This window comes from Triticum aestivum, chromosome 5B (assembly GCF_018294505.1).
Source record: "Triticum aestivum cultivar Chinese Spring chromosome 5B, IWGSC CS RefSeq v2.1, whole genome shotgun sequence".
In the NCBI taxonomy this organism is placed as follows: domain Eukaryota; kingdom Viridiplantae; phylum Streptophyta; class Magnoliopsida; order Poales; family Poaceae; genus Triticum; species Triticum aestivum.
The window spans coordinates 130561722-130578328 of NC_057807.1; the positions used below are offsets into that span (position 1 = coordinate 130561722).

The 16607-nt window shown below is 49.4% G+C and overlaps 1 protein-coding gene across 2 annotated transcripts; it reads right to left on the reverse strand.

Moving 5' to 3' along the window:
* Positions 1 to 1961: 1961 nt before the first annotated feature.
* On the reverse strand, positions 1962 to 10890 carry LOC123115838 (oligopeptide transporter 1). Of its 2 annotated transcripts, none has more exons than XM_044536916.1 (6): positions 10771 to 10890; positions 10233 to 10684; positions 10042 to 10139; positions 9331 to 9903; positions 3095 to 3359; positions 1962 to 2937 (listed from the first exon to the last, which is right to left on the reverse strand). In XM_044536916.1, the coding sequence occupies exons 1-6, from the start codon at positions 10784 to 10786 to the stop codon at positions 2131 to 2133; spliced, it is 2211 nt and encodes a 736-aa protein (XP_044392851.1). In that variant the 5' UTR covers positions 10787 to 10890; the 3' UTR covers positions 1962 to 2130. The 2 variants fall into 2 exon arrangements, with proteins under 2 accessions (XP_044392851.1, XP_044392852.1); XM_044536917.1 differs by having other exon boundaries at positions 10233 to 10675; positions 10771 to 10888.
* Between the last annotated feature and the right edge of the window lie 5717 nt (positions 10891 to 16607).

Here is a 16607-nt window from a genome sequence, read left to right on the forward strand (position 1 = left end):
CCTATCCAGGATATCTAGATCCACTCCAACTCCCTGACATGGTTTGGACACACCTGAGTATGGATTTCATAGAGGGATTACCAGCATCCAATGGAAAAGATGCGATCATGGTTGTGGTTGACAGATTGTCTAAGTTTGCTCATTTCATTCCCTTCTCACACCCTTTCACAGTCCAAACAGTGGCCCAGGCGTTTATCGACAATGTGCTCAAGTTGCACGGGCCACCTCTGGCCATAGTCTCTGATCGAGACCGTATCTTCACCAGTCAATTGTGGCAGACATATTCAAGGGCATGGGAACAGAACTACGCTATAGTTCTGCCTATCATCCAGAATCTGATGGCCAAATAGAGCGAGTCAATCAGTGCATCGAGAACTACTTGTGCTACTTAACATCCACCAAACCTAAGAAGTGGGCAAAACACTTATCAATGGCTGAGTACTGGTACAATACATCTTACCATTCCTCTCTCAAGAAGACATCGTTTGAAGCTGCTTATGGTTTTCCACCCCCCAACATCTGTGAAAATATCTTACCTGCCAGTTTGACAGTTGATGCATTGCAGTTCTTTACTGATAGAGATGCTCTGCTCCAACACTTGAAAAGCAACCTATCAGTTGCTCAAGCGCGTATGAAAAAATATGCTGACCGCAAGCACACTGAACGGACATTGGAAGTGGGTGACATGGTCTACCTCAAAATGCAACCATATCGGCTAAACGCCTTTGGTTTGCGCACACATATCAAGTTACAGAGCAAGTACTATGGCCCTTTCCGTGTCATGGCTAAGGTGGGGCACGTAGCCTACAACCTGCTACTGCCGGACAACACCAACATCCACCCGGTCTTCCACGTCAGCCAGTTGAAGAAACATGTAGGACCCAAAGATGTCCCTTGTGCTCATTTACCACTTGTGCAAACAGATGGCCTGATTCAGACAGATCCGGTGATGGTCCTAGAAACCGATGAAGCTTCTTGGGAAGATGCGGCCTTCATGAAGAAAACCTTTCCTGCATTCTTCAAGGCCACCATTGATCGCTGGTTCAACCTCTAACCTCCTTGAGGACAAGTTCGTTCTCAGCCGGGGGCATTGTCAGACCTGCATCTTCAGTTACAAGTGTTCTACATCTTCAGTTAATGAACGGCTACGATCTCAGTCATCGCCATGGATCCAACGGCTCGCAAGGCTCGCCGAACCACTATACCATTTTGTTGTAATTGTAGCTTTTCTTTTCCTTTACTATAGCTGTCATCCATTGCCAGCTCAGCTATAAAGCTAGCGGCCCCTGTCTGTAAGAGTCATGTCGTTATTCGAGAATTCTCTATGATACGATCATATATCTTACAGTAATACAAACCCTAGCTACTACTTTTCCCCTTCCTCCAGTGAGATCCGTCTGTTCTATCTCGATTCCACCCTCGAATCCCTCTCAGGGTGTGTCAGCGCACTCTAGTGCAACGGCGAGTAGAGGTACGCATAGTGCACCACGAGGACGGAGGCATGGGGAGGCGCGGGAGCTGAGGAGGTTGTTCCCGGGATTGTGCACGGTCGGGTGCGCGGCGGCGTCGGGAAGGAGGCTGCGGGGCCGGGACAAGGAAGGTGGCGTCGGTGGGGTTGAGTCGTGGCACCGGGAGGTGTGGCGCCGGCGGGGAAAGAGTCAGGGACGGCGCAGCGATGCGTCTCCCGTAGCAGAAGGTGGTCGGGGAGGGAGGGAGGTGGGGTGACTGGGGTGGGTAGTGATTTTTTCTTTTTCTTTTCCTCTATTTGTGGTTCGGTTAGTTGGGTGGGATGGGGTTCGGTTTAGGAGTACCGCGTGGTTCTAAAGTGTTAGCATAATAAGAGGTTTTGTGTGCAGAATAGCCTCTTATGGTAAACTTGATCCGCGCAAATGTGTGGTGACCCTACTAGTTAGATACAACTACAAAAGACTATGCCTACCATATTTTGAGTCAACGAAAGCTCCCCTTAAACACAATAGTCCAAATTACATAAAATTAGATACAACTACAAAAGACTAAGTCTACCATGTTTCCACATGTTCTTATTGTCATTCGTAAATGACATAGAAACATGAAAACAATTCCTAGTTTCTATCATCGTAATTACTGTACATGTTGTTGGCGATAGGGTCACTTGACAATTGGGCATCCCTTGGCTATTACTCCTGGTGCCGTTGGGCATGACGCCAAAGGACAGTGGTCATCGGCAACACCACCCCACCACCTCACCCCATATATGTCAAAGTAGCCTAGCGATATGAATGTGAGCACTCCCATGAATGCGACACCGGCATCAATCCCTGCAGCGAGCACGTAGGTGTGCCTCATCCACCATGCCTTGTATCGTTTGTATATGAAGTGGTTGAATATGATGCCTACGAGTCCCCACATGACAAAGTTTACAGATCGTGCTGGGAGGAGTCCACCGGCGCCAGCGAAGATGAGTGGAATATTGATGCTTTTGAGGAAAGTGTTGTGCGGGTACCGACGACATAGCAGCCAAATGGGCACCGGTGCAATGATCCCGATGAGGAAGAAGTAGTTCATCTCCCAGTAGTTGCCGAGGCGTCCAAACATACGCAGAGGTCCAACGACACCCCAGATGATGGATGCATTGTAAAAGACGTCGTCTCCTGGACACGTCCAGGGGCTGCCCTCCGGTAGGGCATCAACGTCACATATGTTCTTCACCGTTGTTAGCAGGCACCACGCAGTCACGAAGTGCACCGTTGACGCTATGACGGTCCCAGCTAATTGCACTAAGAACATGGACCTTGGGGGTATCTTCATGTAATGCCCAAGCTTGAAATCCGACACGAATGTTAGTGCCTGCCCCATGCTTATGTAGCCATATGTCTTGAATACTACATTGGCCAATGGCTTCCCAGGGTAGAGGTACCCGATGATGAGCTCGGTGATGATATTTAATCCAGGTTGCTGCACCAAAGAAAATTTCCGTGATCATCATTACAGATCAATCTGATAGCCATCATTAGATTATGAGAAAGAAATAATCCAAGTACTAGTTTAACCAATGTTGTTTTTCAAAGAGCTTGCAGAACTTTGCATAGTGGACTCATCTGACACAACTTACCATATTTGTCGTTGCAGTGATGATGCCGATGGGCAGCGTGAAGGTTAAGGCGATGGCACAAGCGAGGAGGAGTCCCCAATACGGTAGTTGCAACTGTCCTCCGAAACCCTCGCATGTGAACAATGACAGAGCCAGCACGAGGACCAACATTAGGTGGAACCACCACTGCGGAACAGACCTGTAGTTCCTCTTCATGATCCTGGTGTGCACATCATGCTCCTTGCCCTTCTCTGACGCTGCCTTCCGCCATAGATCAAAAATCTCCCTGCATGATGAAAATTCAAAGTTATAAGGCTAAGTGAGAAAAGATGATTTGTTGGGCATATTAAATAGCTAGATGCCAAAGTAACTCAAGGAAGCTACTACTCTCTGGATGGAAATTGAGACGCCATTTAGAGGAACATACTTTGCAAATGTATTTGGTCGAATAGGGGATTTTATAGAGTGATTTAGATATCTTATTCCATAAGTTTGCTAGCAAAATACTAAAAACAAAGACACAATTGTTTATACATAGCATGATTGTGTGCCCAGGAGGAGAATGAAGTAATGAAAGTTCACATTACTCATTATTACAAATAGATCTTTCGTAGATCTGCAGTATCTACTGTGCAATTACACTGAGGTACATCGGCCCTTGAGGACAGATTTTCCCAAGAGGATTGCGTTGAGCTCACCAAGCATTTTACTTCATACGAGATTAAGATTGCTACTAAGTAAATAAAAAGTAAAACTAGACCAGACCCATATTCGACAAAATAGGTTAGAGAAAGGCATGCCATCTCAGAGCTGGTCGCTGTGCATGGTCGTCATACACCATTGGTCGGCACGCCTTGGCCACCTCCCATGCTATCTCGTACAACGTCCAACTCTTCCTCGAAGGCATCCCTCCTTAGACTTGGTCACTTCACACCATCCAAGGCATCCTGCCAGAGTGCTTGATCTACCAGGTCACTACCGAGACGCACAACAAGATCCTAAGTTGTCGTAAAGGCTTGGGTCGACAATCCTTAGCTCGTTTCCATAGTGACTACCCTCACCTTCCACGAACGGAAACCTTGAACTCATGCATCTTTCTCTGTAGGTGGCATTTTCCCGGCAGGGCAGCGACACTAAGAGGTGTGGAAGATGGTAGCACCTGCGAAATCTCCTTCACCCACCACCAATACTTGCCCACATACAAGCGGCCACCTTATACTCCATGAGGCTAGCAGTAGTGGACCACTGACAAGGCCCGCTCGGCAATAGCAACATCGAGGATGACATTCAACTCCCCTTCCCTCGACGAAGGCCACTACCCCTGGCTTGCGGAGCACATTCACAACCACTACGACCACTCCACCTCGCTCTTGGCTTGCCATCGCCATCAAGGAAGCGCACGACAGTACAACGATGTCTTTTCCATGTACCCAACACGCCATAACCCCCACCAGAGAGGGAGGCTTGCAAGGGGGTGTCGGCGCTACCTACCCGACAATTTTGACATGTTGCCCTAGTGGCATTAGCACAACTGGTGAGGGCTTGGTCTCAATTTCTCTAGAAGCTAGCAGTGACCCTAACAAAACCTGGATGGGCATCAAATCATGGGCCCACCTACAAGATCCTACCACCATTGTGGACAACGTCATGGGTGCTACCCGGTGCCAAATGTGGTGGTGAGCCAGGCCCACCATGTGTCCCAGTCTATAACCGCATGTGCTTCGCCTCCTATGTTGGTCTTGACCTAGATAGAATCTCTACCACACATGCTCCAACGTTCGCCTAGGCCTATCATCATGGATGCACCACCGTGGGCCCCCAATTCCCTCCTTGTGCATCAGGAGTCCATCATTGGCCCTATCTCCTTAGGATCTCAATCATGGTCAAATCATCAGAAACTAGGTAAAGGAATTGGCACCCGTCACATTCTCAACTTTGGAGGTTAAACGAGGAGCCTTGGTGTCCCTGCAACTGTGTCCTTGCAACAATGGACCTGCGAGCATTCACCATTTGTGGACAATTGCTTGCCCCGGGGGCTGGTTGCCAGGCCCCAAGCATAGCCTTGCACCCCTCCATGCTCAGTAAAACCTTATCTAAACGCTTTTGGGCATGTAATCTCCCCCAACATTGTTGGTTTAGGCACCGATAAATCGACCACACCTATTGCAATCATCATAGACGATAGCGCACATGTCTGCTTCATCAAAGATATTATATTGTTGATCCAACTCGCGCTACTACCGCCTCCGTCATCACCCCATCACAAGGCCCGGAAGGCTACGAGGACTCCTCCAACCACTACTAGGTGTAGCCATAGGCTCCAAAATAGGAAAAGGGCATTTCCCAATGAGGATGGTGTGAAAAATGGTCATGTCTAAGCATGTCCTAGAAATTTTCGAGAAAAGGGAGAATGAGGACACACACCTTGAGATGTATGCCAATGCCTTCTAGGATCCTCTATTGCCAGCTCAAATTTTTTCACTCTCTTCCCTCACCAAATCTGGCAAAACCTACTACAAGGCCATGTAGGTAACCGTCTGACCATCGGCTCCGCCTTTTATCAATCAGGTTACCAATGGAATACAACTTTCTGGTGTGGAATGTGAGAAAGTAATCCATCCCTGAGAGAAGTGGTTAGGTTGATTGTGCTCCAACATAATGGTTTTCTTGTATGTCTTCAAGAATCTAAATTTGTGGTGGCTGATCTTGTTGTGGTCAAGCAATATTGTGATGTAGACTTCTTTGGATGTGCTTACTCACCAACAGAAGCAACCATGGTGGCATCATTGTGGCCCAATATTCTTGCATTTATTCTACTTGATTGCACATGGCGACTAATGGCCTCCCTTTTGCTCATGTCAAAGTGTATACCCCCCAAGACAATGATGCCAATTTTTTATTTCTTGTTGAGCTGCACCATACCATGCAGAGCTTCATTCCACATGTCACGCCTTTCATTATAGGCGGAGGCCTGACAAAGGCTAGTATCATCTACCTACCCGATTTCCCGCCTCGATGAGAAGCTACGGAGCATCGCTAAGGCCCAGAAACGATGGAACTCCAAGGTGGTAAACAACATTGCACTAAAATATGAAGTAACAAATGAGCACCTTGGAAGACCGAATCACGTGCTAGACAATTGGTCTTTGTTAGAGGATGGAATATCCTTCCATGCAATGCTGAAAATTTAGCTACTTGGGTTGGTTGCCATGGAAAGATCCTTCTGCAAGTAGAGATCAAGGGTGCAATGGATCAAGAAGGGGGTGCAAGAGTGATATTTTTCCATGCCAAGGACACTGTTAGATGCCAAGAATCACATCCACCATGTCATTCTGGATGACAACGTATAGACTGAACAAGCTGACAAGATGCACATCATGGCAGATTTTTTTGAGGGGTTGGTTGGTCATAAAATTGCAGGGCACATTGTATGGGCCTTCGCGATTGGCATTGAGGAGATGTATTTGACGAGCTCGATCAACCATTTACTGGTGATGAGGTGTGAGCGATATTAACCAATATCAAGAATGATTGCGTGCTAGGACCTAGAGGCTTTAGGGACACCCTTTACAAATGAAGTTGGCACTTATTGGAGGGGTTTGCTCGCCACCCTTTTGGCCATACAACAGCTATAGACTGTCAAAGTACATCTCCCGAACTCGCCGACCATGATTTTGCTGCCCAAGTTTGAGGATGTAGTATCATCGAAGGAATTTATGTGAATCGGCCTCATTGGTTGTTTCACAAAACTATTCATAAAGCTCTTGGCATGTCATTCTCGCTCGAGGATGAAAGAGCTCACCCTGCCCAGCCAAAGTATGTTTATCAAGGGCAGAGTTACGCATGATAAGTTCAATTATGTCCAAGGCCTCCCAAAGGCATCTAGACAATGAAAGACACCAGCAATAATGTTTTAGACTAGACCCAGGGAAAGCATTCAACACCCTTTCTTGGGGCTTCCTTTAACTGGTACTCGAGGGAAAAGGATTCATCAGATTATGTCGCAATTGCATCCCGTTTTGTTTGCTACATTAACCACAAAGATTTGGATGGGGAATTACCCAACTCAGTGCAACACAGGAGGGGTCTCCGTAAGAGAGACCCACTATCCTCATTATTTCCATGCTCGTGATGGACTGCTTTGCCGCACCGATTTAATTGGCCACGAGCGCGAAGTTGTTGAGTTCCATCGAAGCTCGACTCTTGCCATACATATAGTTCATCTGCATGGATGATGCAATGAATTTTATTAACCCTGAGTTAGATGAAGTTGTGACACCGTGAAAAATTCTTTAGGCATTTTGCGTTGTCTATGGCTTGCATACAAATCCTAACAAGAGCTCTATAACCCCAATCTATTGTGATGGGATTGATGTACCAGTGTTGGTGTTGCATCTGGAATGTCAGATCAAGCAGTTCCCCTTCACTTACTTGGGCATGCTGTCGTCGGATCACAAGCCTCGAAAGACCGGTTACTAACCTCCGTGGATGCAAGACTTATCCTTGTCTAGCAAGTGCTATCGGGAATGATGGTCTTTGAAATGCTCTTGATGGACATGCCGATATGGTTGGCAAAGAGCATCATCAAGATCTGTATGGGATTTTTCTTGGAGAACATAGAAGATGGAATGGAGCAAATGTCTTGTCAAAAGGTAGTCTATCAACCAAAAAGCATCGGAGAATTGACAATCACTAACCTGGCAGCCCAAAGCATAGCTTTGAAGATGAGATGGATATGGTACTCCTGGAGTGATTCGGCCAAGTTGTGGATCAGGATACCACTAATCATCGATAGTAAGGTCAGAGCCCTATTTAATGCATTCTTCAGATATGTTATTCAGGATGGTGCTTAGATCAGGGAGATACACATGGCTTAACTCAACGAGCCTGAAGGTGACCTACCCGGACCTTTTGTAGCATTGTGCCAGGACGAACCTCACCTTGGCACAATCCAACAACGACAATCATCGGATCAGACACCTCAAGCTAAAAATGCCCTTCTAGGTCGTGACCAAATCTGTGGCACTTAGGTTGCACGTGCATCAACCTCAGTGACATCCCTAACTAGGTGATATGAAGATGCACTATTGATAGCCAATCCACCTCTTCCTCGGCATACAAGACCAAAATCAAAGTTGCGCAGTGGCATGACTTCAACCAACTGATATATAAATTAAAAACCCCTCTTGAAATTGAGGATATTGTCATGGCTGGGGGGGGGGGGCTTGGTTGATATCTCATGACGAACAACCTGGCCAAAGTGTTTGTCCTCATAATCAACTCAGCGTCATGTGTGGCACTAGCCATAGGATGCGCACCACCTCCTTCCCACTTGCTCTGATGCCACAAAGCTCTGGGGAATTGTGTTACACCTCTGCCACCTACCGTCGGTCATGGGTGCACGCCCTCTGGCGACCCTGTTGCATGACTGGTGGGCTCAAGGAAGGAAGCAAATTTCCAAGCCCCATTGCCAGGCATGGAGTGCCTTGGTGCAACTCACGTGGTGGCACACATGGAAGGAGTGAAGAAACAAGGGGATTTTCAGGAACACATCATCAACTCCAATACAAACTTTCCATGACTTGGCAAACTAGAAATCGGCTAACAAAGGCAGGCCTGATCAATAGATACAAAGACCTCGCAAGCCCGAGTAAGCACGTTCATATCGGACATTGTACACTACTTATAAAACAAGCTGTAAGGTGTTGGACAGGGCCTCTACTATGTAATTCTATAACCGTTCTCCCTGCATGGTAGCATATTACTTTTGGGAGCACCAGATACTTTCCTCCAACCCCACGGTTTCCCTGCTCTAGCCCTCTTGCTAAAGTGTTGTCGCTGCTACTATCGACGTCGCCATTCCCCTCAGCCCAACCTTCTTCGTTTTGCATGATACCCATATCCAACCCAAGACACAAGATGTTTAGATACAGCCTCCGAGTCATCGATCCCAGGCACAAACATGAAGTTAATGACCAAGGCCCATGTTCCTATCTTGCGTGGTGGCACAAACACAACGTCCTCGGTGACTGGTATAACTATTGTCTTTTAACAATGCGCTACAGTATGGGGTAAAAAAAGTTAAAAAATACTCCCCGTTCCAAAATACTAAAGTTGTATGAAAGTTGAGACACTTATTTTGGGACCGGAGAAAAAAAAAAGAACTCCAATATCTGATCTATTTTTTCTTAACCGATTTCTTGTAATAATAACATGGTGGTTAATAGAGGGCGAGGAGATAGCGAATAAGAGCTTACTTGCCATGGTAGAGCGCAACATGTGAGAGCGTGGACATGAGGCCAGCGAAGCCGAATCCGTAGTTGATGGCGAAGAGCACGCTGAGGTTAATGCGGCTGTAGGCGTTGTACTCATGGAGGTTGAGCGTGAAGCTCTTGGGGTCGAGGATGCGGTTGGTGTCATAGCGGCCCCCGGCAGCGTCGAAGACGTGCGACGAAACGATGGGGAACCGCTTGGCATTGTAGGTGTTAGTCCAGTAGAGGAGCGGCACTGCTAAATAGTTGCCGAGGGAGAAGCCGGCCATGATGTTGAAGATGGCGAACGCCGGGGAGGCGAGCGGGTTGCCGATAAACCCTGCGATGGTGTTCCAGTCGAGGCCGAAGGAGCCGACGCCGAGGCCCTTGAGGCCGGAGCCGATCTGCTGCGCCGTCACAGAGTCCTTGAAGAACCAGCAGAGCGCCGAGAGGGTGCTGGCCGCCGGGAACAGGTAGCTGGGGATCAGGTAGTAGGCAAAGCTGCAGACCAACACGATGATGAAGAATTGCAGCCGTGTCAGCTGCCCCTTGGTCCTCTTCTCCTCCTCGTGCATCGCCCTGTATTATCAGTACCACAATCTATGTTCATGGCTTCATGCATCCCAGTTTTGGTCCATATATATCATTCATTTGTATAGACAAATTGCAGTACGATTGCATTGCTTCAAGTCTCAATAACTAACTGTACGTACTGACCTGAACAGGGTGACCTGGACAAGGTTTAGAGGCCACCACATGTAGGCTGAATCCACCAGGTACGTCCTAAACAAGCCAGCCCATCCGTACCCAAGCAACTGAAATTAAACAGAGCCGCGCACATTGGCCAAAATGACCTCAAAATTCAACCAATGGCGATGGAATGAAAAATCGAGGTAATGTTGGATCACCTGGGTTGTTTGCGCGAGCAGCATGGCCGCGTAGGGGTTGATCTCCCGCTTATAGAAGACCTTGACGATGGCGATGATATTCATGGCATAGACGCCGCTGGCGCCCGCGCCGGCGAAGATGGTGATGAGGCAGTGCTCCTTGAGACTGAAAGGGCCCGGGTTGAGGGCGAAGGACCAGCCGACGAGCGGGACGCGTATGAGCTTCGCCGGAAGCGCCGACGCCATGAACCGGCCGATGGGCAGGGTGGCGATCTGCACCACCACGGTGCCGATGCTCAGCTGGTTGGACCGGTACATGAAGAACTCGTTGACGAAGGCCAGAAGCATGCAGGACGACATCCCCAGCACCCATGTTCGGATCGTCAGGGACGGCTCCGACGGGTCGTCGGTGATCGGCACCGTGTTCCGGACCTCCTCGATCGGGTGGTCGTTCACCTCTTCTTCTGCATCGTCTGCAGATCAGTTATCATTTGCAGTAACATTCTGGGACAAAAGATTTTTATCATGGGAGAAGCATCGACGCTGCGAACAAACGTACAGCGGGTTTCTGCCATCGGAATGTGCTCGCCGGGCTCGGGCCTCCCGTCCCGGCCTACGGAAAGTTGGCGGTCTCCTCCAGGGGACACGCGCCAGTGCAATGCGGCTAACTGTTGCTGAAACCTCTTGGTTTAGGAGTCACCTTCTCAGTTTCACTTTGTGTCCTATTTCTAAAATAGGCTGGCTATTATTAGAAACAATCTCGCATGACCTCACTTGTTTGTAGGGTCTCAGATCCTGAGATGCAGTAGCCTTGTAGCTTGAAAGACACGGAGTTGTCGGTGACCTTTCGGGTTTTCCGTTGTTTATCTGTCACTCAGCAGCTGGCTCCCTCGGCATCTCTATCGAGCAAACAGCATAAAACTGTAGAGAGATGTTTGCAATACTATAATCGTTGTATTGATGGGGTGCTGGTGCACGTATATATAAGTACAGTGTAGGTCTCAACCTCAACTATACACAACTAGGAGGTGGGCCACAACACGTAATACATACAACACAAAGTACAACTCAACACCCCCCCCCCCCCCCCGCGCAGTCGAAGCGTTGCCAGATACACAGAGACTGGACCGAAACTCCTCGAAGACGGAGGTAGGCAATCCCTTAGTCATCACATTAGCAAACTGTTGCGACGTCGGCACGTGAAGAACCCAAACACGGCCAAGGGCAACTTGCTCGCGCACGATGTGAATATCGATCTCAATATGCTTCGTACGTCGATGGTGCACCGGGTTGGCGGAAAGGTAGACCGCGCTGACGTTATCGCAGTAGACAAGAGTGGCCTTATGAACATCACAAAGCAACTCCTCGAGCAACTGACGAAGCCAAGAGCACTCGGCCACGACATTAGCCACGGCGCGATACTCTGCCTCGGCACTGGAGCGGGAGACCGTGGGCTGCCGCTTCGATGACCAAGAGATCAACGAGAGCCCAAGGTAGACGCGGTAGCCTGACGTGGAGCGTCGAGTGTCGGGGCAGCCAGCCCAGTCTGCATCCGAGTAGGCCACGAGGTTGGTGGAGGCGGAGGCCGTCGGGGTGAGCCCCAAAGACATGGTGTCGCGTATATACCGGAGAATACGCTTCACCAAGATCCAGTGGGAGTCACGCGGAGCGTGCATGTGGAGGCACACCTGCTGAACAGCATACTGCAGGTCGGATCGAGTCAGCGTCAGGTGATGAGGATACAGACCTGGGGTAGGGTCATAGGCCTGACCTATACGTCCTACCCAAGGTCACTACCCTAGAAGATAAGAAGTCCAAGACGCAGCGAAGAACCCCCGGTCAGTGACGTCGAGTGCAATCCACTCGACCAGTCATATCACTCGGACGTCCCCCCTGCCTGTTGTCACTCGGCCATATGAGGAATCACTCGACCTACTGAAGGCCAGGAGTCACTCGGCATTGCAACGGTCGGACATTCACTCCGCAGTCTTTAAGATTATTAATAACACTTAAGGCTGGCGTTATTAGTAACGCCCCTACTTTATGTACATTAAATCCCTTGTAATGGAGGATGGTTGGGGTCCTGGTGCACTCTATATAAGCCACCCCCTCCTCTGAGACAAGGGTTCGCACCCCCTGTAACATCACACACATATAATTCAGTCGACCGCCTCCGGGCACTGAGACATAGGGCTATTACTTCCTCCGAGAAGGGCCTGAACTCGTAAATCATGTGTGTACACCTTCGCCATAGCTGAGATCTTGCCTCTCCATACCTAACCCCTTTCTACTGTTAGTCTTAGAACCACGACAGCTGGCGCCCACCGTGGGGCAGGTGTCTTAGCGACTTGTTGGTGAAGTTGCAACTTTTTCCGATCCCCATCATCATGATTTCCGGCGGTGGATTGGCTGAGGGCCGCGAGATCCGTCTCGGCGCGCTCGTTTTCATCGTCGACGACTCCGCTTGGCTTCAGGAAGCTCCCCTTGACGTCGAGGCGCTACCCATCCGAGGGGCGACGCACTTTCGCTCGTGCGTTCGCGGCGTCCTTCTCCGTCAGCCGTCGACCCAGTATCAGTCGGCTCCGATGGTGTCTTCTCTCCCTGTTGTTCGTTGCCGCAAGCGATCCGGTCGGTCGCGGCTTCAGCGGTGGGTGAAACACGCGGTGGCTTGACATTCAGCCACCCATCAAGTCGCGGCAATCGAGCCTGACAAAACTCTCCACGGCCTATTCGATCTGTTGACTGGCTCCGCCGAGACCACATCCGAGTGCGATAGCAGCGACCCTGCGGCTGAAGTCTTGATGGTCGATGGTCTACGTAGTCCGCATGGTTTCTGCCGCGAAGACGGCGGGGATGGTGGCGGCGATCCGTCGCGCGTCCACGAGGAGTACCATCCCGAACCCCTCTCTTCGCGGCAGAGGGAAGAACTTCATTGCCGCAACATGGATGCACTCCACACGCCCATCGTTGGAGAAACCCCTGAGGCTCGGGCCTTGGAAGAGGTGCGCTTGTCTAATTTAGCTGAGCATAGTCGACTGGAGAACCTTTAGCGCACTCTCGACGAGCGTTCTCGGGAGCGGATCCCTGAGTCCAGTCGACGACAGCTTTTCCCGCCTCCACCTAAGGTATACCACACTCCGATTCAAAATCTCACAGCCGTGGCCCGAATAGCAGAGTCAATTCAACCTTCCCAGTCGGAGGCTGGCAGAGGTTTGATGTAGATCCGGGTCTTACTCCGAGCAGCAGGAGAACAGAACACAGAAGTGTCTCAGTCACGGAATAGGATTCATAGCAGATCTGTGGTAGCGGATACAGTTCAGTCGGCCCACAGTCCAAGATCACCCCTGTAGCGTGAAGTCCAAGATCACCGACTCGACCGCGACAATCGTCGTCGAGTGCCCACACCTCCTCCGAGGAGTGCATCATGTGTGCCTCGATAGTACGATTATAGATGTCGTCACAGTGGCGAGCGCAGAGCACCAGTCGACCCAGGAGAGCCAGACTTTGATGCAAGATCTATCCTTGTTCAAGGTCTAGTCGACTGGAACAGAGCGCACAGAGAAGACCCTGGCAGAGATCGTCCGACTGGCAGCAGAGTTCATGTTTCGGGTCTAGAGTGTTTCAGCAGAGCCATCAGGGCTGCAGTGATTCCTCCCAACTTCAGGTTGGCGACTGGAGTCAGTAAGTTCACTGGAGAGTCCAAGCCTGAAACTTGGCTTGAGGATTACCGAGTGGCTGTGCAGATTGGTGGCGGGAATGATGAAGTGGCAATGAAACATCTTCCCCTGATATTAGAAGGATTGGCCAGAGCGTGGTTGACTCAGTTAGCCCAGGTAGTATATATAGTTGGGAAGAACTTGCTCGAGTGTTCGTCAGAACTTTTGAGGGCACTTGCAAGTGACCAGCGGGGTTGACAGAGTTGCAGCATTGTGTGTAGAAACCGAGTGAGACTCTAAGAGATTTCATTCAGAGGTGGATCACTTTGCATCACACCGTGGAAAATGTATTAGAGCACCAAGCAGTGTGTGCCTTCAAGGAAGGCGTTAAATACCGAGAGCTGGTCCTGAAGTTCGGTCGGACTGGAGATATGACTCTGACTCGGATGATGGAAATAGCCACCCGGTAGGCTAATGGAGAAGAAGAGGATCGACTCTGCAGCGAAAAGGGTAAACCAGTCGGCCAAGATGCCGGTGGGGGTAATTCCAATCGAAAACAGAAACGTAAGGCCGAGCCTGCAGCACCCGGTGAGATTGCGGCAGTGGTTCAAGGAAAGTTTAAAGGAAAGTTTAAAGGAAAACCTAAGGAGCCCTGGACCCCTAAGAAAGTAAAGGATCAAACAGGAAATGATGTGTTGGATTTACCATGTCACATCCATACGAAGAAAGATGAAGAGGGGAATCTGATTTACCCTAAGCACACCACTCGACAATGTCGACTCCTGATCCAGCAGTTCCAAGAGAAATAGCCCAATGAGAAGAAAAAAGAGTCGGACAAAGACGAGGACGAAGAGGAAGATGACGGTTATCCCAAAGTCAATTCCACCCTGATGATTTTTGCTGATGTTGAGAGAAAGAGTCGATTGAAAGTTATCAACAGAGAAGTGAATATGGTTGCCCCAGCAACGAAGACCACATACCTAAAATGGTCTCAAACAGCCATCACATTCGACCAGTCTGATCACCCTGCACATATAGCCACCCCTAGGAGGTAAACGTTGGTGGTCGACCCAGTGGTCGAAGGCACTAGACTGACCAAAGTGCTAATGGATGGTGGTAGCGGCCTGAATATCCTTTATGCTGAAACCTTGAAGGGGATGGGCATTCCGATGTCCAAACTTAGCGAGAGCAATATGAGTTTCCACGGTGTTATCCCTGGAAAGAAAGCCGAATCACTCGGCCAGATCGCCCTTGACGTGGTTTTCGGTGATTCCAAGAATTACCGTAAGAAAAAGTTGACATTTGAAGTTGTGGATTTCCAAAGTGCTTATCATGCCATTCTAGGTAGGCCTGCCTACGCACGTTTTATGGCTCGACCATGTTACGTGTACCTCAAGTTGAAGATGCCTGGCCCCAGAGGTGTGATCACAGTTACTGGCAATCGGCAGAAAGCGGAGGAATGCTTCCAGAAGGGTTCCAAAATTGCCGATGCACAAATGGCAGCAGTTGAATTTCAAGAATATCAGAAGAATGCAGATCCGAGTGATTTGCTCCGAGCTAAGAAGCCTGCCACAGATTCTGCATTTCAGTCGTCTGGTGAAACGAAGCCGATTCATATTCACCCGACTGATCCCAATGCCGCACCGACTCATATCTCAACGACACTCGACAGCAAATAGGAAGAAGCGCTCATCCAGTTCCTCCGTGAGAACTGGGACATCTTTGCATGGAAACCTTCTGACATGCCGGGTGTACCCAGAGAACTGGCTGAGCACCGTTTGCGTGTCGATCCCAAGGTAAAACCCGTCAAAGAGCATCTTCGGCGGTCCGCCGTGCAGAAGAGAAAAGCAATTGGCGAGGAAGTGGCTCGGCTCCTAGCAGCAGAGTTCATCCGAGAGATCTACCACTCCGAGTGGCTTGCCAATGTAGTCATGGTCCCTAAGAAGGACGATTCACTTCGTATGTGCATCGATTTCAAGCATATCAATCGGGCCTGCCCGAAAGATCATTTCCCTCTCCCCCGCATCGATCAGATTGTTGACTCGACTGCGGGGTGTGAGCGCTTGTCTTTTTTAGATGCATATTCCGGGTATCATCAGATCCGACTGTATGGTCCCGATGAAATAAAAACAGCCTTCATCATCCCATTTGGGTGCTTTTGCTATGTCACCATGCCATTTGGTCTTAGAAATGCTGGAGCCACATTCATGAGGATGATTCAGAAGTGCATGCTCACTCAAATCAGTCGGAATGTGGAAGCATACATGGACGACATTGTGGTCAAGTCACGTAAAGGTTCCGACCTACTGACTGACCTTGCAGAAACCTTTGCCAACCTAAGAAGGTATGATATCAAGCTTAATCCGTCAAAGTGCACATTCGGAGTTCCAGGTGGAAAGTTACTCGGTTTCCTCGTTTCCAAATGGGGGATCGACGCAAATCCAAAAAAAGTTGATACCTCCTCCGAATGAAACGCCCTGTGCGTGTGCATGACGTTCAGAAGCTTACTGGTTGTTTGGTCGCCTTGAGTCAGTTCATTTCTCGTCTCGGTGAAAAGGCCTTACCTCTTCACTGATTGATGAAGAAATCTGATAAGTTCGAGTGGACTGATGAAGCTGACGCAGCGTTTGCAGAGCTCAAAACCCTGCTTTCCACCCAGCCGGTGCTTGCTGCGCCAATCAGCAAAGAGCCTTTACTGCTTTATATTGCAGCCACTGGACAAGTTGTCAGTACAGTACTC